Genomic DNA, 25,218 nt, shown 5'->3' with positions numbered 1-25,218 from the left:
GCCAATGTATATACTGGTAACAAAAGTCTCAAACATTCGTCGTCATTAAACATTCGATTAATATTTCATTCGATTAAACATACGAGTAATTATAGTTGTGTGGAATCAAAGTAAAATGATATTATTAACAATTAATAAATACATTTTTTTAAATAGAATATTAATTTAATGTCACTGGTATTGAATTATTTTATTTTAGCCGGTAAATTAATTTAATCTTTATTCTACAATAATGGGTTTTGTGAAATAATCATTAAAAGAGAACATATAATGGTTTTTTGCAGATATAGGTATAAAATGTTCCATACATCAAAATATATAAACTTTTTTTGCAAAATTAGTATTTAAATTGATATTTAAACAGAGAATGGAAATTGGAATAATAATAAAATAAAATAAACAAGCCTTTTTATAGTTTTAAAAATATAATCTGATTATTGTAATTAATATTTGTAATTTTTTTTAAACTTCCAGTCTATATACTTTATTATTAAAAAGCTGCAAGGTATACTTTTATCATAGCGTTTAAGAAATCATTGATTTGTAAAATCAATTATTATATATGTGTTTCACAAGCATTATAAAGATAATAAATTAACTATATAAATATAAGTATATACATATTTCATAAAGTATATTTTACTTACGTGTATTTTGATAGATAACATATGTTAAAAATGAATACAAAAGTATATTGCATTAATATCGCAATAATAAATAAGCGGTATAATATTCCGTTTAATTACAATTAAATAATAACAAATTTCTAGCACAAATTTTGTAAACAAGATATTATTGCTTTATTAATATTGCTAGATTTCATTAATGTTATAAATATTATATTAATGTGGAAATGTTAGATTGAACTTCTTTAACCTCTTTGTTTATGCTTTACGTATTATTGTCGATATTGTTTAATAAAATTTTCCTAACATTTTTGAACAATATTTTTACCCAACATTTTTTGCATAATATATGTCGTAATCAGCCCAAAATGCATTTTACTTTGCGACGAAACAGCTTTAAAAAATTCTCTTTTAGAGTAATTCTCTGCTCGGACCAATTAGTATGCGAGTCCAACAAGTCGAGCAAGTATAGGATCAAAGGCAAAACGCACGGTGCTAAAAATATTTTTCGTATAAAGACGAAAATCTGAAAACTGTGGGCATACTCACTGCTCGTGTCCTGTTTTGGTTGGTTACCCGGCGACGTCGCCCAGTTAACTTTCATCTCCTGAAACATTTAAAAAAGAAAGAATGCGTTTAATTCTACGTGAAGAGACACAATTTTCAGCAAGCTTAAAAAATATTGATATTATACAGGCAATCTTAAAACGCGTCAAATTGTTTTCTCCAATTACGTCAGCATATAATTTTTAACTTTTATAAAACGACTTTTATAAAACTTTTATAAAACAAAGGCAATTCTTTCTACAAAAGGTTAAACTTAATATCAACATTTGATAAGTTTTACTATAATATTCTTTAATCTAGTACAATATACAAAACGTAAAAGAATCGATATATATAAATATATATATCATAGTACAGAAAACAATATTATTTCCTACACTAATTAAGTTTGATTGAGATCATAATTGTAGAAAAAGATATTTAATTATAAAGCGGTTAGATTAATAGCTAATTTAATAATCATGTATCAGCAATAATGAATACAAATATGAATTATAAGTCGAGATTAAATAAAATTTATTGAAGCTATTATAGCTAGTCATTTCCTTACTCGTAAACTGTTTTTATAAATCCACATTCTGCGTTGCTATTGACTTTTAGAGCTACTGAAATTTCTTAGACAAACTTAGGAGAATCGATCACATTACTTCTAAATCGGATCTGCAGATTCCGGCAGCGAGGAAGTGGTTTCACTTTGGAGAAGACGTCGGGTGGCGGAAATGGGACGTGTCGGGTATCGTCGAGTCCTAACAGACGCCGTAAACTGGATTCTTTATGCATCACCGTGTACCCGCTCGTAGCGTCGCAGATATTCGATAGATAGTAAAAGTCATTTCGGTGGAATCGATCGCGGTCCAGGAAAAAAATGAAAATACGTAAAAGCGACGGAACTACGACGAGCAAGCCGCGGAATAAGTTTTGCTGTATTGAATTTCGCAACGTACGGAACGTTTGCAAAGAGCCAAGTTAGTTTAGAAGAGTAACTTAAACTATTATACGCGTATATCGCCCATTATTGATTTGATATCTTCTTTTGTCAAAAATCTCTAATAGAGAGTACGCCACGAATGATAGAAGTCTATCGATTTTATCGACAACGTATTGTTTTTTTTCCCTTTCAGACAGCGCGGATGTGCAATACCGACGTCTCTTATAAAATATAATATTGGCAATTAATAAGCCCTCTGGGAAATTCCTATATAAAAACATGTGTTGAATTCATCGACACATTTTTCTTAACAATGTACTCTTATATTTAATTTAAATATAATTTTAATCAAACTAAAATCAATTTAAAATGCATTCTTCAGCGATTTCGTTCCTTTGCAAATCCTATATTGGCAATTAATGGCGTGATAGATTTCACGAGCATGATATAAGCAGGAAATAGTAAAATGTTACGCATCAGATAGAAGCATGCGAATAATAAAAGTCACGCGCACGATACGCAGAAAATGTAGACAGGGTTAATGGAAGAATGGTGTCACCAACATGGACGACACACCAGCCGTATCAGTACGTGTTAATTCGCTACACGCAACCCGCGTAGCGTTGATATTGAATCGTTACTTTTCATTTTCTTGGCCGTCGGCATAGTCGACCCTCGGCGTCGTTCGTGCAGTCTCTGGCAGGTACGGTATTTAACTCTCTTGGATTATGAGGGTTTATGAAACTGGCGCATAGGCTGAGATAAAAAAGCGCTTTAAGACGGAGCAATTAGAAAGACGGTTATTTTAATAAAGACCGTACAACCAAACGACAACTTTCTTTTTACGTGCTTTTAATATTTTTCAAGTTGAATTATATTCAGCGAAACTCGTACCAGATTTTTTCAATGTATTTTTTTTCTTACTTTTAACTGAGATAACATAAAATATCCTGTACAAAATTGCAATGCACGAAATATATCGCATTAAAAATATATTTTAACATGAAAACGCGGATATATTGATTAATGATAAATTTATTGAGTTTCTGCCAGTAATTTTTAAAAGTGGCATTAATATTTTATTATAAAGCTGACACAATATAGTCGAATGTAAAATTAACAATTTGTGGCTATCGGCACGTAATAAAGCGAAGAAATTTTGTTGTAAAGTAAAGTAGCAAAAATTCTTTATCATATTAGATATTCGCACGTACATTTTACAATACATATGCTAAAGAAATTGATGTAAATTGGTATTCGATTTTGATAACGCTTTTGATTTAACTGTTCGTGGGATTTGCGTCTCCGCGCGGACATATTTTTCGTAATTTTACGGACCCGCATTTGTACGCCGATGCTAAATACATACCTCGAAAATCGATATAATCGAATGATAATTGAACCGAATTATAGCGAAATGCGCGAACAGAGGCAAAATATTCCGTCCCGCTTGATAAAGCATTTACGCCCACGCGGTGCTTTGTACGATTATCAGCCAGCCGCGTATCGTAAACTATTTTACAAAATATATTTGGAAGCGACATTGGGACGCCGCAACTAAACGGTAAACTAACCGTAGCAAATAGTTTGCCGGATAGTATATTGAATACTGGTGTGTGTACAGAAGTTAAATAATCTGCGTTATTGTCTATTATATAGCAATCCTGAATATAAATTATCTCTACCCGGCTGATAGCTTCGTTAGTTATGGAATGAATGACAGGAGATAGTAGTTTGCACCGTACACAGTACACAGTCAAATTCTAACAAATATAATAACAAATAATATCTGCTCTGCTATTTTAATACTTAACGTTTAATCACATTTCTCGAGATTTCTGCTAGATTAGTTGTTTCAGAAAGAAAAAAGTATAATGTGTGTAAGCGTATAAGAACAAGTGTGACAAGAACAAGTAATGTTAACGGGGGAAAACCGCAGCGCGGAAAAGTGCAAAGGATAAGGAATACGAAGCGGGGAATAAGTAAGTAAACGAGTGACTATATAAGTAAGGAAGCGAGTAAGTCTGGTAAGTAAAGTAAGTTAGGATAGGACGAACGCGCGCGAGTGCCCAAGACGGCCAGTACACGAACACGGGGCCCCGCAGTGTGTCTGCAGCAATTTGCAACTTTTAATAGTTAGCGGGTTGCGAGGTCGTCTACCGGTCCAGAGCCCGTTGTTTTATGGTTTATAGGGGAGAAAAGCAAGTTTACATGTCGTAGTTTTGAACAGTTAATGCACACGCGCCTTATGCTGAACCCTGCCTCTTGCCATATTTATATATTAAAAGGTGAAGTTTCCATCCGGTACGCCACTTTCGTATTACTCTAGGCGTATATCTAAACTTCCGTTTTGAATAAACCGATCGCGAAACGAGGTCGACCTAGTATTCTAACTGCCGCGCAAAATGACGACTATCGATACCTCGTGTCCCATCAAGCAGCCTCAAGTCTGCACTATTTTGTAAATTTACTCGTCTAAAGGTTATATTTTTAATTGATTTTTCTTAAGATATTTGTTTACACACAAATAAAAAAATAGACGCAAAGAGACGATAATGCCTTTACAAAGAGTTTTTCCAAGTTTTAATTTAATATTGAAAATTATACGATTTTAATGTTTAATAATTTAAATTAAAGATCTTTACCTAAATATCTTTACGTAACTAATATGATTTTAAAAAATGGATAAAATATATCAAATTTGATGTGCTTTTAATTTAAACAATAATAAAATGCACGAGAATGGAAGAGAAAAAATCGATAAAAGTAAAACGTGCATTAATATGATAACAAGTAGCAGTAAAATAGAATAAATTAAAATTTACATCACATTCGCTGATAATAAAATATAATTTTAATCAGCAACAAAAATCTAATAGTTAATTATTCTGTCATTTAGTCTTACTTAATTCAATTCTCACAGCAATTTTAAATAATCCTGCTGCTATATGATCCGCTAAAAAGACATTCCTGTGTTCACGAATGGAGGTGACACGAGAAAAGTCGGAATTCTTTATCGCCTTCGTACCATCGCGTAAACAAAATCGAGGAATTTTCTGACTGGCCAAGTGTGAGATCCGTTTTGCCTTTTGCAGCCTACGTAGCAAGCTATGCTAGGAAGCGACAAATCTTGCCTGCAAACTATCGAACTGTTGCACAGAATGTTGCGTACTTCGACACCGAGGGGGGAGAAAGGGAATGGATCAGGGTGACACTTTAATGCGAGGCTTAGACCGCGATAGGGGAGCGATTACATATTACAGATGTGAAGGTTGAGTTATTGCGAGCGAATATCGGCAGGAAATCGGGCAGAAATTGCAAGCTACTGCACTTTTGATCTTAGCCGGGCAGTCGCCTGCCGGTCAGATATTTATTGTCCTATTATCGTGATTGATGCGAGGTTGGCTGCCCACCGTTGGCTAGTATCTTATATAAGTACATTTAATGGGGGTAAGGCCGTTTCGGACTTTCGCATGACGAAGGGCGCTGGTCCTATATTGTCGTTTAACGTTATGGCCGATACAGCGTCCAATACCGTGTGGTGGATTTGTAACGTTTTCTTACTTATGCCTTCTTATTTTCTAGCCACATTCCGCCACATGGCGCCATTAGTCGACGCGGCACCACTAACGCTTCTCGCCTGCTGCGGTAATAAGTCACGGAAATGCTATCGTAAGAAATTTACGGAACACTCGCTTACTTCCCGCGCGTACGAGAAACACTCGCAAACGGGGTCTCCCAGTAAACCCCGTGACAATCCGTGTCGGTTCAATCGTTAATTACGCTGTAAATATCAGTACTTGGAATGCTCGAGGTATATTGACCTCGCTCGTTTCTAGGTTCGGTCTAATTGATTCTTTTTACCGTCGCGACAACATATATGACAACTATTTTGCGCGAAAAAAAACCAAGCGTCCTCTCGCAAAAGCTTAATACTTGTTATTCTTTCCGAGAAAGATAACTTTTCACAAGTTCACTCTATTCCAATCTAGAAAGTGTAATACATCTTTAGCTTTTTCTGAAATTTATAACACGGTGCTATTATTGGAAAAACTATATATCAAGTAAAATAAAGAAAAAGCAGAAAAAAATCGATATCGGACAAAAGGCGAGTCGACAGATTAATGGTTAATTAACTGTTAATTGCTAATTAACTAATGTAAATAAGTCAATCGCAGAACCGCACGTTAATCGTTAAAATAATCTATTAGGATAGATATTTTTAGTTTACATATCAATACCCTGTAAGCAGAAAATTGATTTATAATGTCACTTTCGGTGCGACCGCAATAACAATGGTGATTTCAATAGTGCTTGAATTTCAATTATTCATTATTAACTGATTACGCTGATTGTATAAAATCGATACTGTGAGCTTCAGTCACAATTTATGAGTTATCCTGATCAGTGCTGGCGTTCATAAATTTGTGTAGATAGATTAAATATTCTTAACAATTTATTTAACCAATTCCATCATGATTACGATTAATTTATAGAGTAATAAAGCTTTTTCGTTCAGTTTGTATATAACTTATAGAAAAAATTCTTTTCTACACATCATTAATTGTTACAACCCATTAGTTATAATTATTCATATTGTTGTTTTCAATTTTATAGAAAAGAACAGTACGAAGTGATAAAAAATTGGTAAAAAACAGACGCTGCGTGAATGTATTGATTCTATTCCAAACAAATAAAAACATAAAAATACACAATAACAAACAGATTTTGAGGAAATTCCCGAGGAAATTATTAAAATGGAAAATAAATGAAATGGAGAAATGAGTAACATCCATATTTATAGTCATTACATAAACCTTGTATAAAAAAGTATACTTGAATTTAATTGAAAATAAAATTTTATATATCTCGAGAGATATACATTCCTTATTTGTGAGCACGAAACTCATGCAACGATACAATGTACAAATTTACTGTTTCTCAGTCTTTCAATAATTTTATTCTTTTAATATGTGTGTGTTGTAACTCGAACACCTTTCTGAGCATCCAATGTACATCTATAGATTTTTACAAATTCATTAAGTATACTTCAAATTGAAATAAAATCGGTGTTTTCCAATTATAACACGCAGCAGTGAAATTATTTAATAAGAAATATTAAGAACAAATAAATCCACATTCTAGCAACGTCGAAATTAATGTATATTTGAAGAAAATAATTGTTAAACGCATAAATTAGTTATAAATAATTAACTCGCAAGTATCGAATAACATCACAAATAATAAATTATTTACTTCATGGTTGCTCCGCCGTCGCTTGATATTTCCCGGGCATCCTCCTCCTCTCAGATTTCTCTGTTACACTCACACGACACTACTCACTCGCGGAAATACGATTAATTACGATCGCGCACGTACTAATTATCGGAATATGACGATTACGCGGCATTTTGCGAAACTCCTGTTAATCAGACGCGATGCGCACTTTCTTATACTGCGACAGAAAGAATTACGTGAAAAAAAAGAGTATATTCGCACGAAGTTACGATCCGTTCGATACTTGTAATTATCTCGCAAATTAGAGATGAAGGCTTTTCATAAATTGCTAGCATTTAATTTATAGGCGCGTTCGAGCAGGCGAAGCAGCTAGCCCGTGATTGAATATGATTGATTTTTAATTCCGGATCCAGCCTATCACATTTAACCGCTCGGCTAGCTGCTTCCGGCTCAAATGTACCCTTTATTACACGGTTGAGAAATATTAATATACGGAATCGATTACTATTATTTATTTCCTAATTAAATACAGCGTGACGTTGCTTAACTCGAAATCGATCCGTTTAGCACCTATAACGTTTCCTTAATAATTCGAAAATGATTAGCGGCATCTTTTATGCATGTTGCTACCATTTTATTATCCGATCCGACAATTAGCGCATTACTCCGCACTTTTAAATAATAAACAAAATTACGTTTTAATTGATAAGAAATTCAAAGCGCTATGTAAAATATATTTGACTTTATGTATTATTAAAGAAATAACTATTAGAAAAGTATGCCAATAAATAGTAATTTATATAATTACTTTCTTTATCACACCATTCGAAAGAATAGGTTGCGTGAAATATTTATTTTAATGAATAGTCTTTACCCCGATACCTGAGTCGTCAATCGCAGAATTAGATAAAACGTTAATTGTAATAATCACAGAAACTTATTTTGGTACTTGTCGCTATACGGAAAGTAAGGTAAAGACACACGGAACGATTCCCTGCCACTATCTACTCCAGTTATACCGCACGAGTGACAATACGAGAGATCCTGGCATACGCGCCTGCATGTTCAGTGCCGCCAAAGAAACACTACGATCGCTTGTCAGCCGTTGTATTGTCGCTTTAAAACATCATTACTTTACTTTGATATAATTTCAATAAAATATCAATTTCGTGAAATAGATTTCTTTTAAATAATCTATCCCTTGCATTTTACATTAATTCCTTTGACCAAGGAGTTATCGTCGCACGATATATATATATAAATCCAATCTTTCTTTGAAAAGTAAAATTTATCTTAATTCTGGAAAGTATAAAATAATTTATTATTATTTCTCTTTGAATTTTTGATATCTTATGTAACGTTGGACTTGAAAAGTCACAAAAATAAGATTAACTTGCCGCATAGGAATATATGATAATGGAATACACGATCAAACGTTTTAACAGAAACATGACTTTAAATACGGTCGTCCTTACCAAAAGTATGAATTTCGTGATAAAGTGTTGTTTAAGAATTAAAACGCATAGAGTAACAAAATCGCGCGTTTCTCATGGTAACTAAATCTCGTTAGAAAGATGTATGTGCGCAGTATACATATTTTCGCTCGTAAGAAATAGTACTGCTTGCAGAACTTCTTCAAGATTTTCGTACTTTATCTTTTTTTTTTTACAAAGAAGAAAATAGAAAATTACTGCAAACATTATTATCTATTATTAAATTATTCAATTAATAAATTAATATTTCCTATTATCGGATTATCGGAAGATTATTGTGTAATTACATATGTAACATAATATGGACGATACAATATAGATTATGTGTCATCAAAAAATCGAGATTGTTATAATTAGATATTAATTATATTGCGAATGTGCAATATCACCTTTGACAAAGTAAATGTATATAAAATGCAAGACACCCCGAATACTTCAAAATTATCTATTACATAAAGTGCCTAGTATTCAGAGTAAAGTAATAAAATAATATTTCAGAGTGACGAAAAGTTCTCGAGTCTCAAGAAATTTTCTATCTTAGCTAGCCAATCAATACGCTTAAAAAATTTGTCGCGTATATGACAAATGAAATATTACTCTTTAGCGTGTGGCCTTGGTGTTTGCTTTGATATACCCCGACAAGTATCAAAATACGTTTCCGTGATTATTTAAATTAACGTTTTATCAATTTCTGCGATTGACGACTCGTAGATATATCGGGGTAGAAGCTATTCATTTAAATAAATATTTCACGCAACCTATTCTTTCGAATGATGATAGAGCAAGCAATTATATACATTACTATTTTATTAGTATACTTTTCTAATAGTTCGTTCTTCAATATAATCGTTCTTCAATGGAATCAAATATATTTTACATAGCAGCGTTAGGCAAATCTGTCTTTATTGTTACTCGCGCGGCACGTTTCGAGTCGGCAGGTAACGACGCGAACAACTGCGTCTATCGACGAACCGAACTGACCGTTATAATGCCGTGTGACGTCACGCCAGCCTAATTTCACGCTGCTATGCAGCGATTGCGGCGAAGAATGTTTCCCCGCGTATAATTCTCGCGAAATCGAAACTTTCGAGAAATCCGTGCAGTGACGCGATAGGACGCGATTGTATGGATTTGCATACGCATCGAGACGATCACCCATCGATTCCGATGACTCCGGATACTCCGGACACCCGTCCGCGCGCGAAACTTTTTCTCGACCGGCAAAAAAACGTGAGAAACGCGGAGCAGGCGCGACACGTATACACGAAAAGGGAAGAGCGCGGGGAGCGGGGCGAGAACGTCCCTTTCAGAAAAGCCGGGCGAAATAATCGAAAATAATAACCGTCTATCACTCTATCAAAAAGCACAGCACTCCGATCCGTTTATTTATATACGCGAGGTTTGTTTTCGACAAATAGAAAAAAGCGAGTCGCGACTTACTTGTATATCGTCGAACCAGGAGTACCTCCGAGATTCGCCATATGCAATGATTGAACAGGTAGATTGTGTTGCCGCCGCCTTCGGACGTCGCGAGACGCGTTAATCGCGATCGCGCGGACCATCGCGGCATCCGTGCACTCAAGACGATCGCCCGTCACTCGATTCGTCACTCCCGACCCTCGTTCACACGCGAGATTCACATCCGGCGGATAAAAAGACGCGAGAACTGCGAGAAGTGCGTGGCGGCCGCAACTCGTCGTCGAACCTTCTCGCTACGCGTCGGCATGAATATAGCCGTTAATTATCGGAAGGAGAGGGGAGGGGTACGTTCGTCGAACGTTCACGCGGCGAGCGGCGCCCGCGGCGCCGCCGGCTTCATTGAATACGAGCGATATTACACGAAAACGACTAAACACGCAAGATCGAAAAATAAGTTATATATACGTATGCGGCTGGGTCGAAATAACGCTTTGGAGTTTAGTGTATTCAAAACGGATTAACTTATTTTTGCGTAAAAACACACCGCGTATGAATTTTGCGTTTACAATCACGCGAGAGCGGCATTATTTGAAATTAGCCGTGAGTCACAAGTTTCGCATTTCTGTTCATCGCAGTCGTCGCCGTAAACAGAAAAAACGGTCTATTATTTCGTAGGGAGAGATCGAATGAGACTTAAAAAGTTCGCGTCGCTCGCGAGCCGTCGCTCAGTCGCTGTACCTGGCCGTTATATATCGTCGAGTTGTTTACGTTTTTTGGGGACACCCGGCTTTCCCCTGGATTCCTGGAAGCCTCGCGCCCCGCGCCCCGCGCTTCGCACCAGGCGAGACGCTCGACGTGACGTATACCCTTCCCTCCACTCTTTCCAAATTTTTCCTATTCACTCATTCACTGTAGGCGCGGGCGCGGCGGGCGGGTATTGGTTAATGGTTGGTGCGAATTCGGAGCTATGTTCAGGCCGCTCCGCGTTTCTCGCCTTCTCTAACCGTCGTCACCGTCGATCGATCGTGAATCTTCCGGCCATATTGGTGACGCCGCGACGAAAGGAGACAGGTGCCGATTAAAGAAGAAGGAAGATCGTGTGTGAATCTCACCCAGCGAACGGGAGTGTCGGAATTGAGCGACGGTCGATCGCCTTGTCACGTATGTAAATCCATATCGCGTCTCTCGATGTTCGCGAGTGCAGGCGTCGAATTAATTGATTTGTCGCAAGTGAATTTCGTGGCGAATCCGCGTCTCTTCGCTCGCGCCGAGAGAGTGAATCTTGTCGGAGTAACGTATCCTACCGTCATTGCGTACAGTGAATTTCGAAAGTTTCCGTTCCACACGCAGGTGAATTTCGGAGTCGCGAATAGTGTTCTCTCGATAGGCCCGGGTTCGTCTCGAGACAATGTGTGCACACTTTTTCCGCTTTTCCGTACGATCGACATGTCTCTCGACATTCGCGAGTGGCGTCGAATTAATTGATTTGCATTGATTCGCACCATAGAATATGGCGAATTTAACAAGTTTCAATTTCATTTAACGCAAGCAAAGTGGCGAATCCGCGTCTCTCCGCTCGCCGAGAATGAATTTCGCGTAATCGAGTAACGCATCTACCGTCGTATATCGAACTTTAAAAATTTCCGTTTCACACGCAGGTATAATAAGATATATTTGTGTCGCGGTCGTCGCGGAGCGTTTTTCTCGGAAGGGTCGCGGCTTCTCGGTGTAACGTCTCATTTATTTTTAGATTAAAAGTGCGGAATAGTGCGCGAATTATCCGATCGAATAATTCATATGAACGATATCAGCACGAAAGATGCCGATATTACTTTCAAATTTTTCGAGTATTAAGGAAACATTGTGCAGGTGCTAAATCAATTCCAAGCTGAGTAACACCGTAACGCGTTTAATTGGAAGTAAATAATTATTGACTCCATATTTTAATTTCTTTTTTAATCGTATAACATAAATTTCATGCTTATACACAGACAATGTATGAAAATGCGTTGCCTCTGATTTACGAAATATCACGAATGTCGAGCGTATAGAATCGTATAATCGTACTTTTTCTTCGCGATTATAATTTTTCTATCACAATATAAGAATTTCTGTGCGTATCGCGTTTGACTAATATCCGGAGTGCCGCAAAATGCCATGCACCAATAGTTATATTCTAATAATTTGTAGGTACGTACGTGCAACCGTGCTTTCGCGGGCGAGTGCTATATGAGTGCAACAGTGAAATCTGAGAGGAGGAGGAGGCCTGGGAGGCATCGGGCGACGGCAGAGCAACCACGGAGTGAGTAATTTATCTTTTATTTAATACTTTATTTGTTATTTGCGAAATAAATTATTTATTATTATTTTATACGCTTATTACTTTCTTAAAATTTTAATTATCTTGGGCGCTACTATAATTCGGATTTATTTGTATTTTGCAGCTCAACAACACTTATTCAATAACTCTGCTGCTGCGCATCGTATCGGTGAGTGACAAATTTTATTATATTTTGATTTGAGATAATGGATTTGTGTGGTTGATGCATATAGGACATTTGTAAATATTCGTATGTATATTTTAAATTTAAAAAATAACAATATTTTATAAATAATGGCGTGCAAATATAATATCTCATAAATCTATTATCTTAAAATAGATGGGTTATAACAGATTAGCGCTAATACTTAATTCTGGAACATGCAACTGTCGATTAATTGTGCAAAAATGTGTAAAAAGCTCTAGTGCGTTATCGATATATTTATTTAGCACATTTTGGTGCTTATAATAAAATATTAATTACAAGATACACTAGTCACTTAAAATGTATAGAACATCTCAAGTACAGGGAGGGAATAATAGGAAATCTTTTGCAAAGTGAGTTCAGTAAAAAGTAATACCTAAACTAGAGATTAATTAAAGTTAAAAATTCTCATATGCTATATATACATTTATAATGAAAATATTGAGGTGCTACGAAGTTAGTTTTTAATGTAGGTATATATACAGTTAAAGTTTTCTGTCGATTCTGTTACATGTCTGTGAAATCGCCTCTAGCTAGGATCGTATCTATTTTTTTATTCGCATTGGCTATAAGTCAACGGCAGTAAGCTCTTTGTAACTGCATCGGACAGCTCCATGATTACGACTGCATCCCCAGATACGCGTGTGCGCCTCGAGATCCGGAAGCGTTTTAGTACATCAAGTTTTCTCCCGGTTTTCTATTTATTCATTGACCAAACCGTTTATCCCACGCAGTGTCGCTCGTTGGGCGCGCCCGGGAAGTTTCCTTCCGGTTTTCTTGTTCGAAAAGTTAAGGGAACAGTACCAAATCCCTCGTGCACATGCCGCGCGAGCGTTTGTTTCGAATGCGGGTGTTAGCCGCATACGTGTACACCGTGGTGGAGTTTCAGTCGGTGGTCGGATAGGGAATATACACAAGATATAGAGTAGGAGAGAGAGAGAGGGGGGGAGGATGAAGAACGAGAGGAAGGACCCTTCTCCTCAGGTTAGTCTTCGCGTGTATCTATATGGGTGCGATGTGGTAGTTGTGATGGCGATAGTGATCCCGTTGGTGTGCGCACTCCGTGTAGACGGAGGAATATTTCGCCATACCGCACTATACCTTATGATATATGATTATGCCGCATGCCCTCCGTTCATATCTTATTATGTATTACCACTACTGTATACACAGTCGCCTCACTCGCCCGCTTAGAGTCTGGCTACTTCAAGGACCAAAGTGGCTTCGGTTTGTCCGTCGCCGCAGATCGTCCGCTCTTTATCGGAACGCATTTGAATGCGAGAATCACGATCGCGGATACGAATATGTCGAATAGATGTACAAAGGCTGGGGAAGGATAAAATACGGGAGGAAGATATAAGATGTGGAAAAAAGAAATATAAGAGTTTGATCCGTTATAACAAAACTAAGATTCTGGATTCTTTATCGAGCTAAACACAGAGCTTTGAAAGGGTATGATGAATATGGAATTATTCACTTATTTTATTCCCTACTTTTATTTTGGTTATTATTAAATACATATAACCTTGATCTAAATTGTTAGCGTGGGTCGTGCACAAAACCTCTTGAAGTTTTTACATAGTTATTTCGACAATAATTTGATTACCTGCCCTATGTGTGTGATCGATGGTTTAAAAGCATCTTCCTGTCGCGTTTGTAATTGCAAACTCGCCTGTCGTTATTTAATCGAGTGTCAAACGCGGTAATCGTCGTTTTTGTATTCTCTATCGCGAGTAATTACTCGTACACGAATTTAAATACCAGCAGCTAATGCGCTGATATTAACGGTTAACGGAACGCTGAATATGGTTGTACAATAGACATCGCCAACGAAGATATGTAGCCTCAATAAAATTTAATAAAATATGACGTAACAACGCGATATGGCCCTAATGTAGATATAAAAATGATTTAAAGCATCCGTACATAGATGTATTTCTGGAACATGATAGATCTTGATCGGGATTTCGAATAAAATAATTGGTTACATTCATAGACAAAAGATTTATTACGATAAAATACAAAAAAATTAATTTTGATCTTAATACATTTTACACATTTTACATTTTAATATGGCGATCAAAAATTTAATTAAACACAAGATAATAAAGTTTATCTAAATAAATATTATCTACTTTTTTTTTGTATTTTTTCGATAGTTTCATACATATACTGATTTATTTGATCATTAGGCAACATTGTAGGCAGGAGAAATTTCGTTTAACACAACCCTCGTTTCACGGATAAATTTACAACCGCCCCTCAGGGAAACATTGATTCGTGTACAGTAGGTTACTAGCAAATATGCATTCCATGCATATCCGAGATCGACCATAGCTTAAATAATAAAAGATCAATTCCCATATATCACTTTCTATTAGTACGTCCCTCGATACGCACGTGCGTCATGCATCAACTCGATCCATTCTAAAGATCGTTTAATCCTAAATAGAAACGAAAGTGACTAGTCCCTGGAGAAAACGAAATAGTCAAATATTTATGAGAAAACTAAAAAGATCTATCAGCGAATAAATGTTTTAAACGACGCAAAGTTTAGATAAGTTAAAACTTTGACTTTGCCGAACTTTATTATTTTATAAAATTGCGTAATCCACTAATTTACATAATTTTAACGTAATATTTTATATAATGTTCTTAAAATCTATATCTCGAAGCACGTGTATGAAAAAAGTTTCATCCCAATATTGGATTTTTTAATTCATTGTTTTATAAAGACAAATATAAATTTACTTGCAAATAATCGTGCTGACAAAGCAGGAAGATGACGGAAAATGACTTTAAACGCGACGGCTCTTTCGTTGAGTGAATTTTGCATGTTACACTCTCGGTGACCCGCGTAAAACGCAGTTTGGCCATAGTTGCTCCGGTAGCTCGACGACGAACGATGCGCTAGGCATTCCTGACAGAAAGCACGTACGCGTTCGCTAAGGTTAAGCGAGAAAGCTTGACGCAAGCTTTTGGCGGAAGCCTCTCATCGTGAACACCCGTCCCGTGGAATGCGTTCCTCTTCAAGTGGCTCCTCGTCTCGCGAAACATTCTAAACGCGTGGCCCGAGAGTCGCTCCACGTGCACGTGCAGTCAGAGAAGCGAGTGTTTATTTCGTCCGAGAAATGCGTTTTCTAGATCTACGTATCTTATGATACGAGATGACCCGCGTAAAACGCATTTCGTCAAGTAGCTCGATTGTCATTAGTGCTTGTTTTTCAATCAGTAACTTCTAAAAATACAGATATCATAGATTCTAATTAATTATGTCGGAAATATTTTTTAATGATTTGATAAGATTATATCTTATATCACAGAAAAAAATTATTATTGAAAAGTTATTACATAAGTAACGTACACTCCTATTGCATCGTTAAGAAATAAAATTAGATACAGTTAAAATTGGATAAAATTAAAAGTTTACTTAAAAATATAAGACATTTTATTTGATTTGATAAAACTTATGTTATACATGTACATAATGTTTTCAATGTTGGTGCTTAGAACAAATAATCACATTTAATAATCGTAAAGAATATAAACTAAAATATATATAAATTTAAGGAAGTGCAAATTTCTCAAAAGAATTCTTAGAAACAATTTTGTTTCTAAGAATTCTTGTGATTTTAATATCGGACAATGTAAAATTTATTTTTCCTACGAACTTATAGGATGCTACTTCTACTTTACTTTGCATGTATAAGATGTATATGAATAGAAAACTGTTTGCGAACCGAGATTGCTGTGGGATTTCTCCGCTTGTATGTTTAAAGCTCGATAGAATGCATATATCGTCATTTATTGCTTGGCTGAAGTTAAAGAACAAAAGTTTACTTTAGAACTGTGTCTCGGAATTGAACTCAAAAATTCTGTTTAACTTTAGTTGATCGACTTCAATCTACTTGAAAATAAACGAAATTTTTACTAGATTATTATTTAATCAGATAATAACAAATGATAGTAAACTAGAGGCTTTCAAACTACGATAGTAAATACAACTATGTAAGAAACTCTTGCTAAGCGAGAAAGTATCGAAATAGTAAAACGAGAAAATTATTTGCTCTAGTTTGTTCTGTACTGCTATCAATTGGACGCTATCAAGTTTTAATTCTTTTTTTTTCTTTAAAGCGTTTAAAGGTACAAAGTAAATTTTTCTATTGGAAATATATAATCAATACTTGTGCTTGTGTGTGAAGATGGGTGTTATACTTGTTATAGTGCGAAAGTATCGTTTTACTTCGTAATGTGACATAATTACAAAAATTATCAGGAAGTTACGCATTAGACAGGTCTGGGAATAAAACTTTATATCGTTTGTTCGTGATTGTTCATAATGACATTACGATGTAATTACGTCGACGATATTAAGCTTCGTAAAAGTTATCTGTCTGGATTCTCATGGGAACTTACAATCATAGTTTTGAATCTGGATGACGTTTCTGACTACGCACTTCTTTCATCTTTGAAGCAAAATGAAAAAAAAATATATTAAATGCATAAATATAATTTTTTACATAACATACATACGTACTTTTATAAAACTATAATGATTGTGTGCATTTAATTTTTCAATATTTATAAAATAATGTAAAATATTCTGCTACAACTTTGACACAAACATATTTTATTTCTTTAGATAGAATTAAAAGAAGTTGAGAGGTTTCTTTATTTAATCAAAATTATAGATTTATAATTATGGCCTGTAAGATTTCTATGTATTATTATAAACTAGTGCGGAATATTATTAATCATCAATAAAATATTATCGGAGTAGCCATTCAGAATGATAGATATCTTCAAGTTTGCTGTCTTAAGCGTATCCTTCTTTAGCGAGGCTTTAGAGATAACAAGGAATCAGGATAAGAAAAAGCGAGGACTTTAAAACATTCGCGTGTACTTTTAACGGCCTTCCAGAGAGATGCTGACAGTGGATAACTCCTTTGTTTCCTTCATTGCTACCCTCTAGTCGCCCTTTAACATGAAGAAAAGGCGACAGCAGCGAACGAGTCTTTGAGTGGCAGCAACGAGGGGAAAAGGTGGCGAATGCAGCAGTTACGAGAGTCAAACGCCGAATACTTCCGTCGATATTTAAATTCCGCATCAGGACGAGGACGACAGCGACGAAACCGACGCAGACGGGTCACGGACGTCGTTTCTCTGACTTTGATCCTCTCAGTAATTACATTCTTTCGGTTTGAAGGCGCGTGGTTGTACAGAGAACCTCCGAGACGTTTTCGTCGTGGCGCCTTCCCCAAAAATCTTTTCTCCGTCACTCGTCTCTCATGGCATACGTGGGTATAAGCCGCGTGCAACAGTCGGCACCTTTGTGCACAGCGACACGTATTCGCATGCCATGGATCCTGCCACGTAATCCTTTCCGTATATAAGGATATTGGCCTTGTACGCTTCACGATAAATTCCTGCGCGCCTCTCAAGTATTATAATTGGGATATTGTTTTTCTTCTTTTGGAACGCATGATGTATTATCTTTAAGAATATGTGTTTTTGCACATTTTTACGCTTAATAATTTAATTTAAATTAAAATGGCAGGAAAACTAGATTTGTGATCGCAAAAACTTAATCAATAATAATCAAAATGTTTTATTGCTCGTTACACAACCATTGAAGACTTTAGAAATTTACTTTGCATTATTGCGAAGACGTTCAGTCTTCGGTAAGTTATACTTACAATTACAGATATCGAAATATAAAAAAAATCATAACTTTTTATTGCATGAGTAGTTGTCTGTTAATGTTAGCTAACTTGATCTATTGATCAAGTTGCAATAAAAAGTTATGATTTTTTTTCATATTTCGATACCTATAATTGTTTGCAAATTGCAAGTGCTAGTGCCATGTAACTATGTATTTGAATGACTGCAACATAAATTGATTTTCTGTCATTTCTATTTGGTGAACTTGGCTTTATAACGCAATTACACACGTATTAAAATTGATAAAATTTTGCCGGAATGTCTTTTGCAATATAAGTAACTATATCGATCCGTCGACGGCGACGATCATTCCCGAATGTGGAAATAAATCATGCGTGTTTCAAGCTATATGTCATTCGCGGTGAGGTATCAGCCAGGAAATGGTTGTTTCGATACATACGTCGCAGTGCAGGATCTAGCGTTCTGCCTTCCCTTGGGACTATCGATTTACGAGTTTCCCACCTGGGCAAACGAGAAGTTTAAAAAGACTAAGAAAGTTTCTAACTATCATCCTTTCTCTGTCAGACGCGCGCAATATGATATCATTAAGAGTTGACACAAACTTCGCAAGCCGGATTATAACTATGTAACGCAAAATATCTTATCGTAGTTATTTATTTGGAAATATTAAAATTAACAATGGAAAGCAATGTTTCGTTGTAAATACGTTACGAATATATCGTTAGTGAGATAAAAATAAATATAATCGATAGAGTGACTTCAAAGAGCAATATGTTTTTATTATAATTTCGCGCGTTTTACCTTTAACGTCGATTTCACATTGAAAATTATATTGAAAATTGCTTTATCATCCACCCGTATGTTATTTCTAAATGGCAGTAAATGGTCTCATTTACATCAGACAATTTAATTATGAGAAACTGCGGCACGTTTTAATACCGTTTTATCAAAAGCGTCTAAAATTGAATTTGCTTCATATAAATGGCGGGGTTATTCACAATCTTTAGGACTCTTTGGAATGTGTCATTTCGAAACACATTGAGTTTTTTAAAGATACGTATCTACATAAAGATGCAATTTTTATTCTAAGATTCGTACATTCACAATGTCCGTATTAGTCTGAACAATGTCATAAACACAAAGTGACAGTACAGGGCAACAGGGTAGAATTTCATGTTAGGCCTGGAAATTCTTTTGTATAAGAAAAAACTTTTATGGTAAATGGTTTTAAAGCATTAAAGCATTCGTCGGACTTTATCGCGCATGTATATTTTGTACATACTCTTAAATTATACTAAAAGTTTGATGAAAAATGGTAAAGCGTAAAAGATTGAGACGGAAAGAAGAACGGGCAGGGCATGGAAATAGGGGAAGACGAACGGAGAAAAATAACATATGAGCTGATGTGAGAGAGAGAGAAAGCAAGAGAAAGAAAGAGGAAAAGAAAGAAAGATGGATAGAGAGAAAGATAAAGAAAAAAATAAAGAGAGAAAAAAAGAAAGAAAGAGAGAGAGAGAGAGAGAGAGAGAGAGAGAAGAAAAAAGAGAGAAGAGCGGATGAAAGAGAAAACGAAAGAGAGCGCTGTACTCTACACGGCTTCTCGCGGATTGCAAGAGAGCGAGATTGACGTGAATATCCGCTCTCTGCTCAATAAAACACGCGAAACAAAAAGCCATCGTAAAACATCGGTTTAAACTTTCATGCGAGTCTGTCCAGATGCTTCCGTCGCTTTCCCCCTTTCCCGACCCCTATCCTCTCAACAGTCCCTACCCTTACTTCCCCTGATTCTGTAGACTTTACCATGGAAATTTTTCTCGCGAAAGAATTGTCGGGCCTAACATGCGGGTTCTACTTTTGTCGTTTTATGCCTACATTCTTTAGAACAGGTATCTTATAAGAATGACCCAGCTCGAAGGCTACATACCTACCTATAATGTGTTATTCTAAAATCTAAAATATCAGCTTGTTTTAAAAAATTGTACGATAACATTAGGTTATTGTTGTCGTAAATGCGTGTATTCAGCATATACGCATGCTTTGTTATAAAATCTAAATTTGTAGAATTACCAGTATACTAAATTAGTTTCGATAAATGTGAAAATAACGATATAATTAATTACAGGATGTACGATATTAAAACATATAAATAATTATATATATTTAAATTATATAGGTATGTTGTTATTTAAAACATCGAAAAATAATATATATTTTAAAATATAATCCCTGAAAGAAACATCATTTTATATAAAATTGTTGACGAAAGAGAAGATGCCCCATTATTATGTCGAAATTCGAAATATATCTTTTGTTAATTTTACATGCGCGTTAATTTTACATGTGATGATATATACGGTATGAAATGATACAATAATATTTATATCATACAAATTCATTCGCTGAAAGCTGAAGTGTTGTTTAAAATGATATACAAATTTATTAATGATGTTATCATTTCTGATAACTATTAATAAATCACAGGATTCTCTTACCGGAGATACGCGTAAAATATATCTTATACCTACGTAATAATTCATTTGGTCAGATAATCTATATCCTTTACTTATACATTGGATAATATAAAAAAAAGAATATTTATTCCCTTACATTTATATGCTGCCATTCTCAGAATATTTTAAGGGTATGAATTAAAAATAATAGATTTTATATATGTATACTGAAACCCCCCAAAAAATGTCTAGCTGTTCCAGTCCGAGACAAGCTTTTATGCTCGAAACAAAAGAAATTTTATCTCTAATCTCACGGGATGTTTCTTAACTAGTCGAAGCAAATGAAGGAGATAACGTTCTGAGAAAAGAGCTTTCTTTTGGATATGAACCTCTCCCTTGAACAGAAGCAGCAGGAACCTTTTGTCTACAAAATTGAATGAGAAAAACATGTCGTATTTTTGCATCGCTTGAGCAGCCGGTCTTTGCTTCTCCTTATTTGCTTTATTCGTGCTACCGCACCTTCGCGTGGCTCAGCTCTTGATCCCTCTGTCCTATTTTAATAAGAGATTACGCGGAAGTACGAAGTCATCTGCGTTCTTGTCTTTATTCTCTCGGAACTAGTCAACCGTACGCTCCGTGTCTTAATGCCGTCTCGCGTCTTTTGTACAGTGAAGCGGGAAGTGCATAATTAGTTTTATAAGATGCACAAGCATTTGTCACTGCACAGTGAGGAAAGCCGGATGAAGATCTCAAGTAAAAACTCGGAAAGAGAAGATTGATCTCGAGTTTGTATTATACATAAATATCACGTAAAATATATTTAACAAACACTTCACGAATAAATACGAGATTATTATACACAAACCAAATATGTACATATAACCATTTATGGCATTAAATGTTGCTATTGTAAACGTGTTATGTGATATTACTTTATCCGTTATTTCAGTCACGATCAGTTATACGTCATTCATAAAATTTATTGACGGAACATTCACTTCGCATACCTATAAAAACAAAATTTGATTTTAGAACGTATGATACGTATGCACAAAATAGCGATAATCGCACGTCCGAGTTTTTATCGTCTCACCGGTGCGTTTGTACAGATTGATGTTACAAATTCTGTTTTATGACTCTTCAATCATTATGGTATTACGTACTGTGTCATGTGCACAAAAACGGATTACGAGCTGTCAGATGCCGTAAAGCGGTGTCTGCCATTAATTCGGAAGACTTATTCTTACTATCTCGAGAAAAACTAGCGATCAATTATCGTATTTCCGTATATATTGCCATGCGCGGGTATCTCTTTATGCAAGTTCCTCATACGATACTTATATTTCTACGGCGCATCCAACGATGCTAGAGTGTGGTCCTTTGAATCGTACCGCGGGTGAATGTCAACCGAGACGGATTCGAGAGTACTGTGTAATAAAAGGATTGTGATTCGATCAGAGAGCATACGACTGAAATGGCGAAGGGGATGAACTACCGAAGATGTTACCTTAGTGCTCGATCGTACACGTGCTAGTTCTACTTATACATACATATATCTTATGGGAACACGGCTGACTCTACTGTCTGTTTCTACTGCCTGCCTGTCTCGAACGTGGATATTTTGCATTCGAAGTTTCTTCCGCTTTGAATCTTTTTCGATTTTTTTTTGTAGTGCGTACAACCGACGTGCCCTTTGTTTTTATTACATCGACGTGTATAGGAGATAAATTTAGCTCGCACACATGCGACGCAGAAACCTTTTACACTCCAAATTATTTCTCGCAAGAATTTGGCAACCATCATTTCATGTTTTTAAATTATGGCGTGCAAAAATTAAATAGTTATTTTTTAGAAAAAAAAACCTGTTTTGTAACTGCAATATGTAACAGTTATATTTACAATAATCAAAATGCAATATTTAAATTGTATTTAAAAATACGGTATCAAAATTTAATACCTACATAGATTTTGATTATAAATACATAGATGGATTTAATCGTAATTTGAGAAATGTTCTCATCGTGTAGATATGACGGTTATACATTAATAAAATCGTTTCTGAAAAGAAGGAACACAAATAACTGCCATGAAATTGGATGCTTCGTATCGCAATCGCAATTACGGAAAATTCAGCTATAAAAAGAGGAAGACCACCAGAAGAACAACCATTTCCTGAAAATATCTCGTCTGTGAAGTTAGATTCAACTCGATGAAACGTTTGTTTTTAACGCATTGACCGTATCTTTGTTTCTCAACGACCCAGAATAATTTGTATGATCGCCAGAGCATGATAAATCAGTTTAAATTATCTTCTCAAGGAACTTAAATTATAAGCAATATACGGAACAATTACTCCATAAAAAATAATAAATTGTAATGCTTTTATTCTTAACAAATATTACATTGTATTTAGTTGAACATAAGTTGTATAATTACAAGGTTTGATTGAGATAAGTGGATCCTTTGACTCTAATTTATGTATATTGTGTAATATACAATATATATCTACATATATCTTGATCAGAACTAATCTACGTTACTAAAAAAAACTGATATATTGAATCGTATAAATATAATACACAATAAACGAATATGTGCATAAATTAGAGTAAATCCATACTTTAACAATTTTATACTATTTTATGGGAAATTTTAATTATATAAATTTTGCATGTTTGTGGAATGGGGATAGAATTATGAACATCATAATTATATGCAATTATTACATCCAATGTAACTTCATTATTACAGTGCAAAAGTAACATATTATTTATTGTTGATTTTCAATAATATTTTATTCTAATACATCGATGACCTTTTATCGAAAATCATATACTTATTTGTTATGTTATTAATGCATTAATAACATATACAAATGTGCATATCTGTTTAAGTGTTAAATTATAATATATTTTCCTTTTGTAAATATATGAGTGGTATTGCATGGTAAATTTATATCAAACATTTTATCACTATAATAATACATGCAATTAACGTGCGACTTGAAACTGACAATAAACAATAAAAGTTATTATTTCACTGTATTAGTGGAGTAATGGCAGTTACAATATAAAATAATAATTACGGCACTCAGAGATAAATTCCAAGATTAGATAATATTATAAAGTATAAATAAGTTGTTATAAAAAAACAAATATATACGGCTATTATTAAAACATTGATGCATATAATAAATCAGTCATATTTTTAAAAAATATACAATGATAGATATTCCTACAGAATATATCCAATAAATTAAAAGCAACCCTGCAAAAATATAAATAATATCGGTAATAAACTTTATGCAAAGAGAAATGAAAAGTGCAAGACACGTGCAAGAGAAAGAACATGCGAAGATTTCTCTAGGCGTCGACAACGATCGCGCGCTATGAGTTTTCAAATACGGTTTGTACTAGCTTTCGCAGTTTGCACAGCGTGACCGCGTGGAAGCGCGTTTTTCTGAGCGTTTACCGATTGGACCACCTTGGAGGCTGCGCGGCCGGGTCAGTTTGATATTGGCCGGCGCACCAGAAGATAAGCAAACCTCTGTGCTTTGCTATTGGCGAGGGGCGGAGCCTGCCGAAGCTTTCACGAAAGCTTCCGCACTCTCTCACTCTTATTCACCCCCCCCGTTTCACCCTATTGCATCATGTAGTTCTCACATTTCCCCTCTCACCCTCATTTCCGCTCTCTGTTTCATATATAGACGTCAAGCATCTCTCCCTGTTTTTTCTTTTTCTTTCTCTCTCTCTCTCTCTCTCTCTCTCTCTCTCTCTCTCTCTCTTTCTTCTGAGGCTACTTTCTGTAATTGTATAGTCAAAGGTTTTTAATGAGAAAGGGAAGCCATTGCACGATTTAAGACACCAATAACCGTAAGTTCTTTTCTTTCGGAGATTTTATCCGCATATAGGCCGATCGCTTTTAAACCACCCCGCGCTAGCCACCAGGTGCCACAATACATTGAGCGCCCGCCAACCAATCGCACGTTTTCAATACGTGCGGGGCTGCGATCAAGGCAAAACGCGATGAACGAAGCCGATACGTCGCGTTCGTCAGGAAGGGGTCAATTGTTTCCTGTGCTTTTTTTCTGCCGATATTCTGTGTATTTACGAGCTTCGTCGGATATCCGGTTCACTATTGGTCACCGCAATAAATAGGTTGGGTATTTTAATACAGTTGACAAGGGTATTGCTTACGAAACGAAATTAAGGCCTGCAGTTGCATGTTTTAAATTAAAATGTATTCAAATAAGTTTATTTCAAGCTAATAAAATGCATTATTAAATTTACG

At 35.4% G+C, this 25,218-nt stretch overlaps 1 protein-coding gene across 6 annotated transcripts in view; it reads right to left on the bottom strand.

Moving 5' to 3' along the window:
* Nucleotides 1-25,218, bottom strand: part of LOC112456887 (nucleolysin TIAR) — a 529,776-nt gene that overhangs the window by 230,955 nt on the left and 273,603 nt on the right. For all 6 annotated transcript variants that reach the window (XM_025019673.1, XM_025019671.1, XM_025019672.1 and 3 more), the window contains one exon: nt 1,176-1,233. In XM_025019673.1, coding sequence (XP_024875441.1) covers nt 1,176-1,233 — 58 coding nt within the window. The remainder of the gene's footprint in view (nt 1-1,175; nt 1,234-25,218) is intronic.

Source organism: Temnothorax curvispinosus, unplaced genomic scaffold, assembly GCF_003070985.1.
Source record: "Temnothorax curvispinosus isolate PA1 unplaced genomic scaffold, ASM307098v1 QBEX01007285.1, whole genome shotgun sequence".
NCBI lineage: Eukaryota > Metazoa > Arthropoda > Insecta > Hymenoptera > Formicidae > Temnothorax > Temnothorax curvispinosus.
Note: the sequence above shows the minus strand (reverse complement) of the source record. Positions and strands in the feature narration are given on the sequence as shown.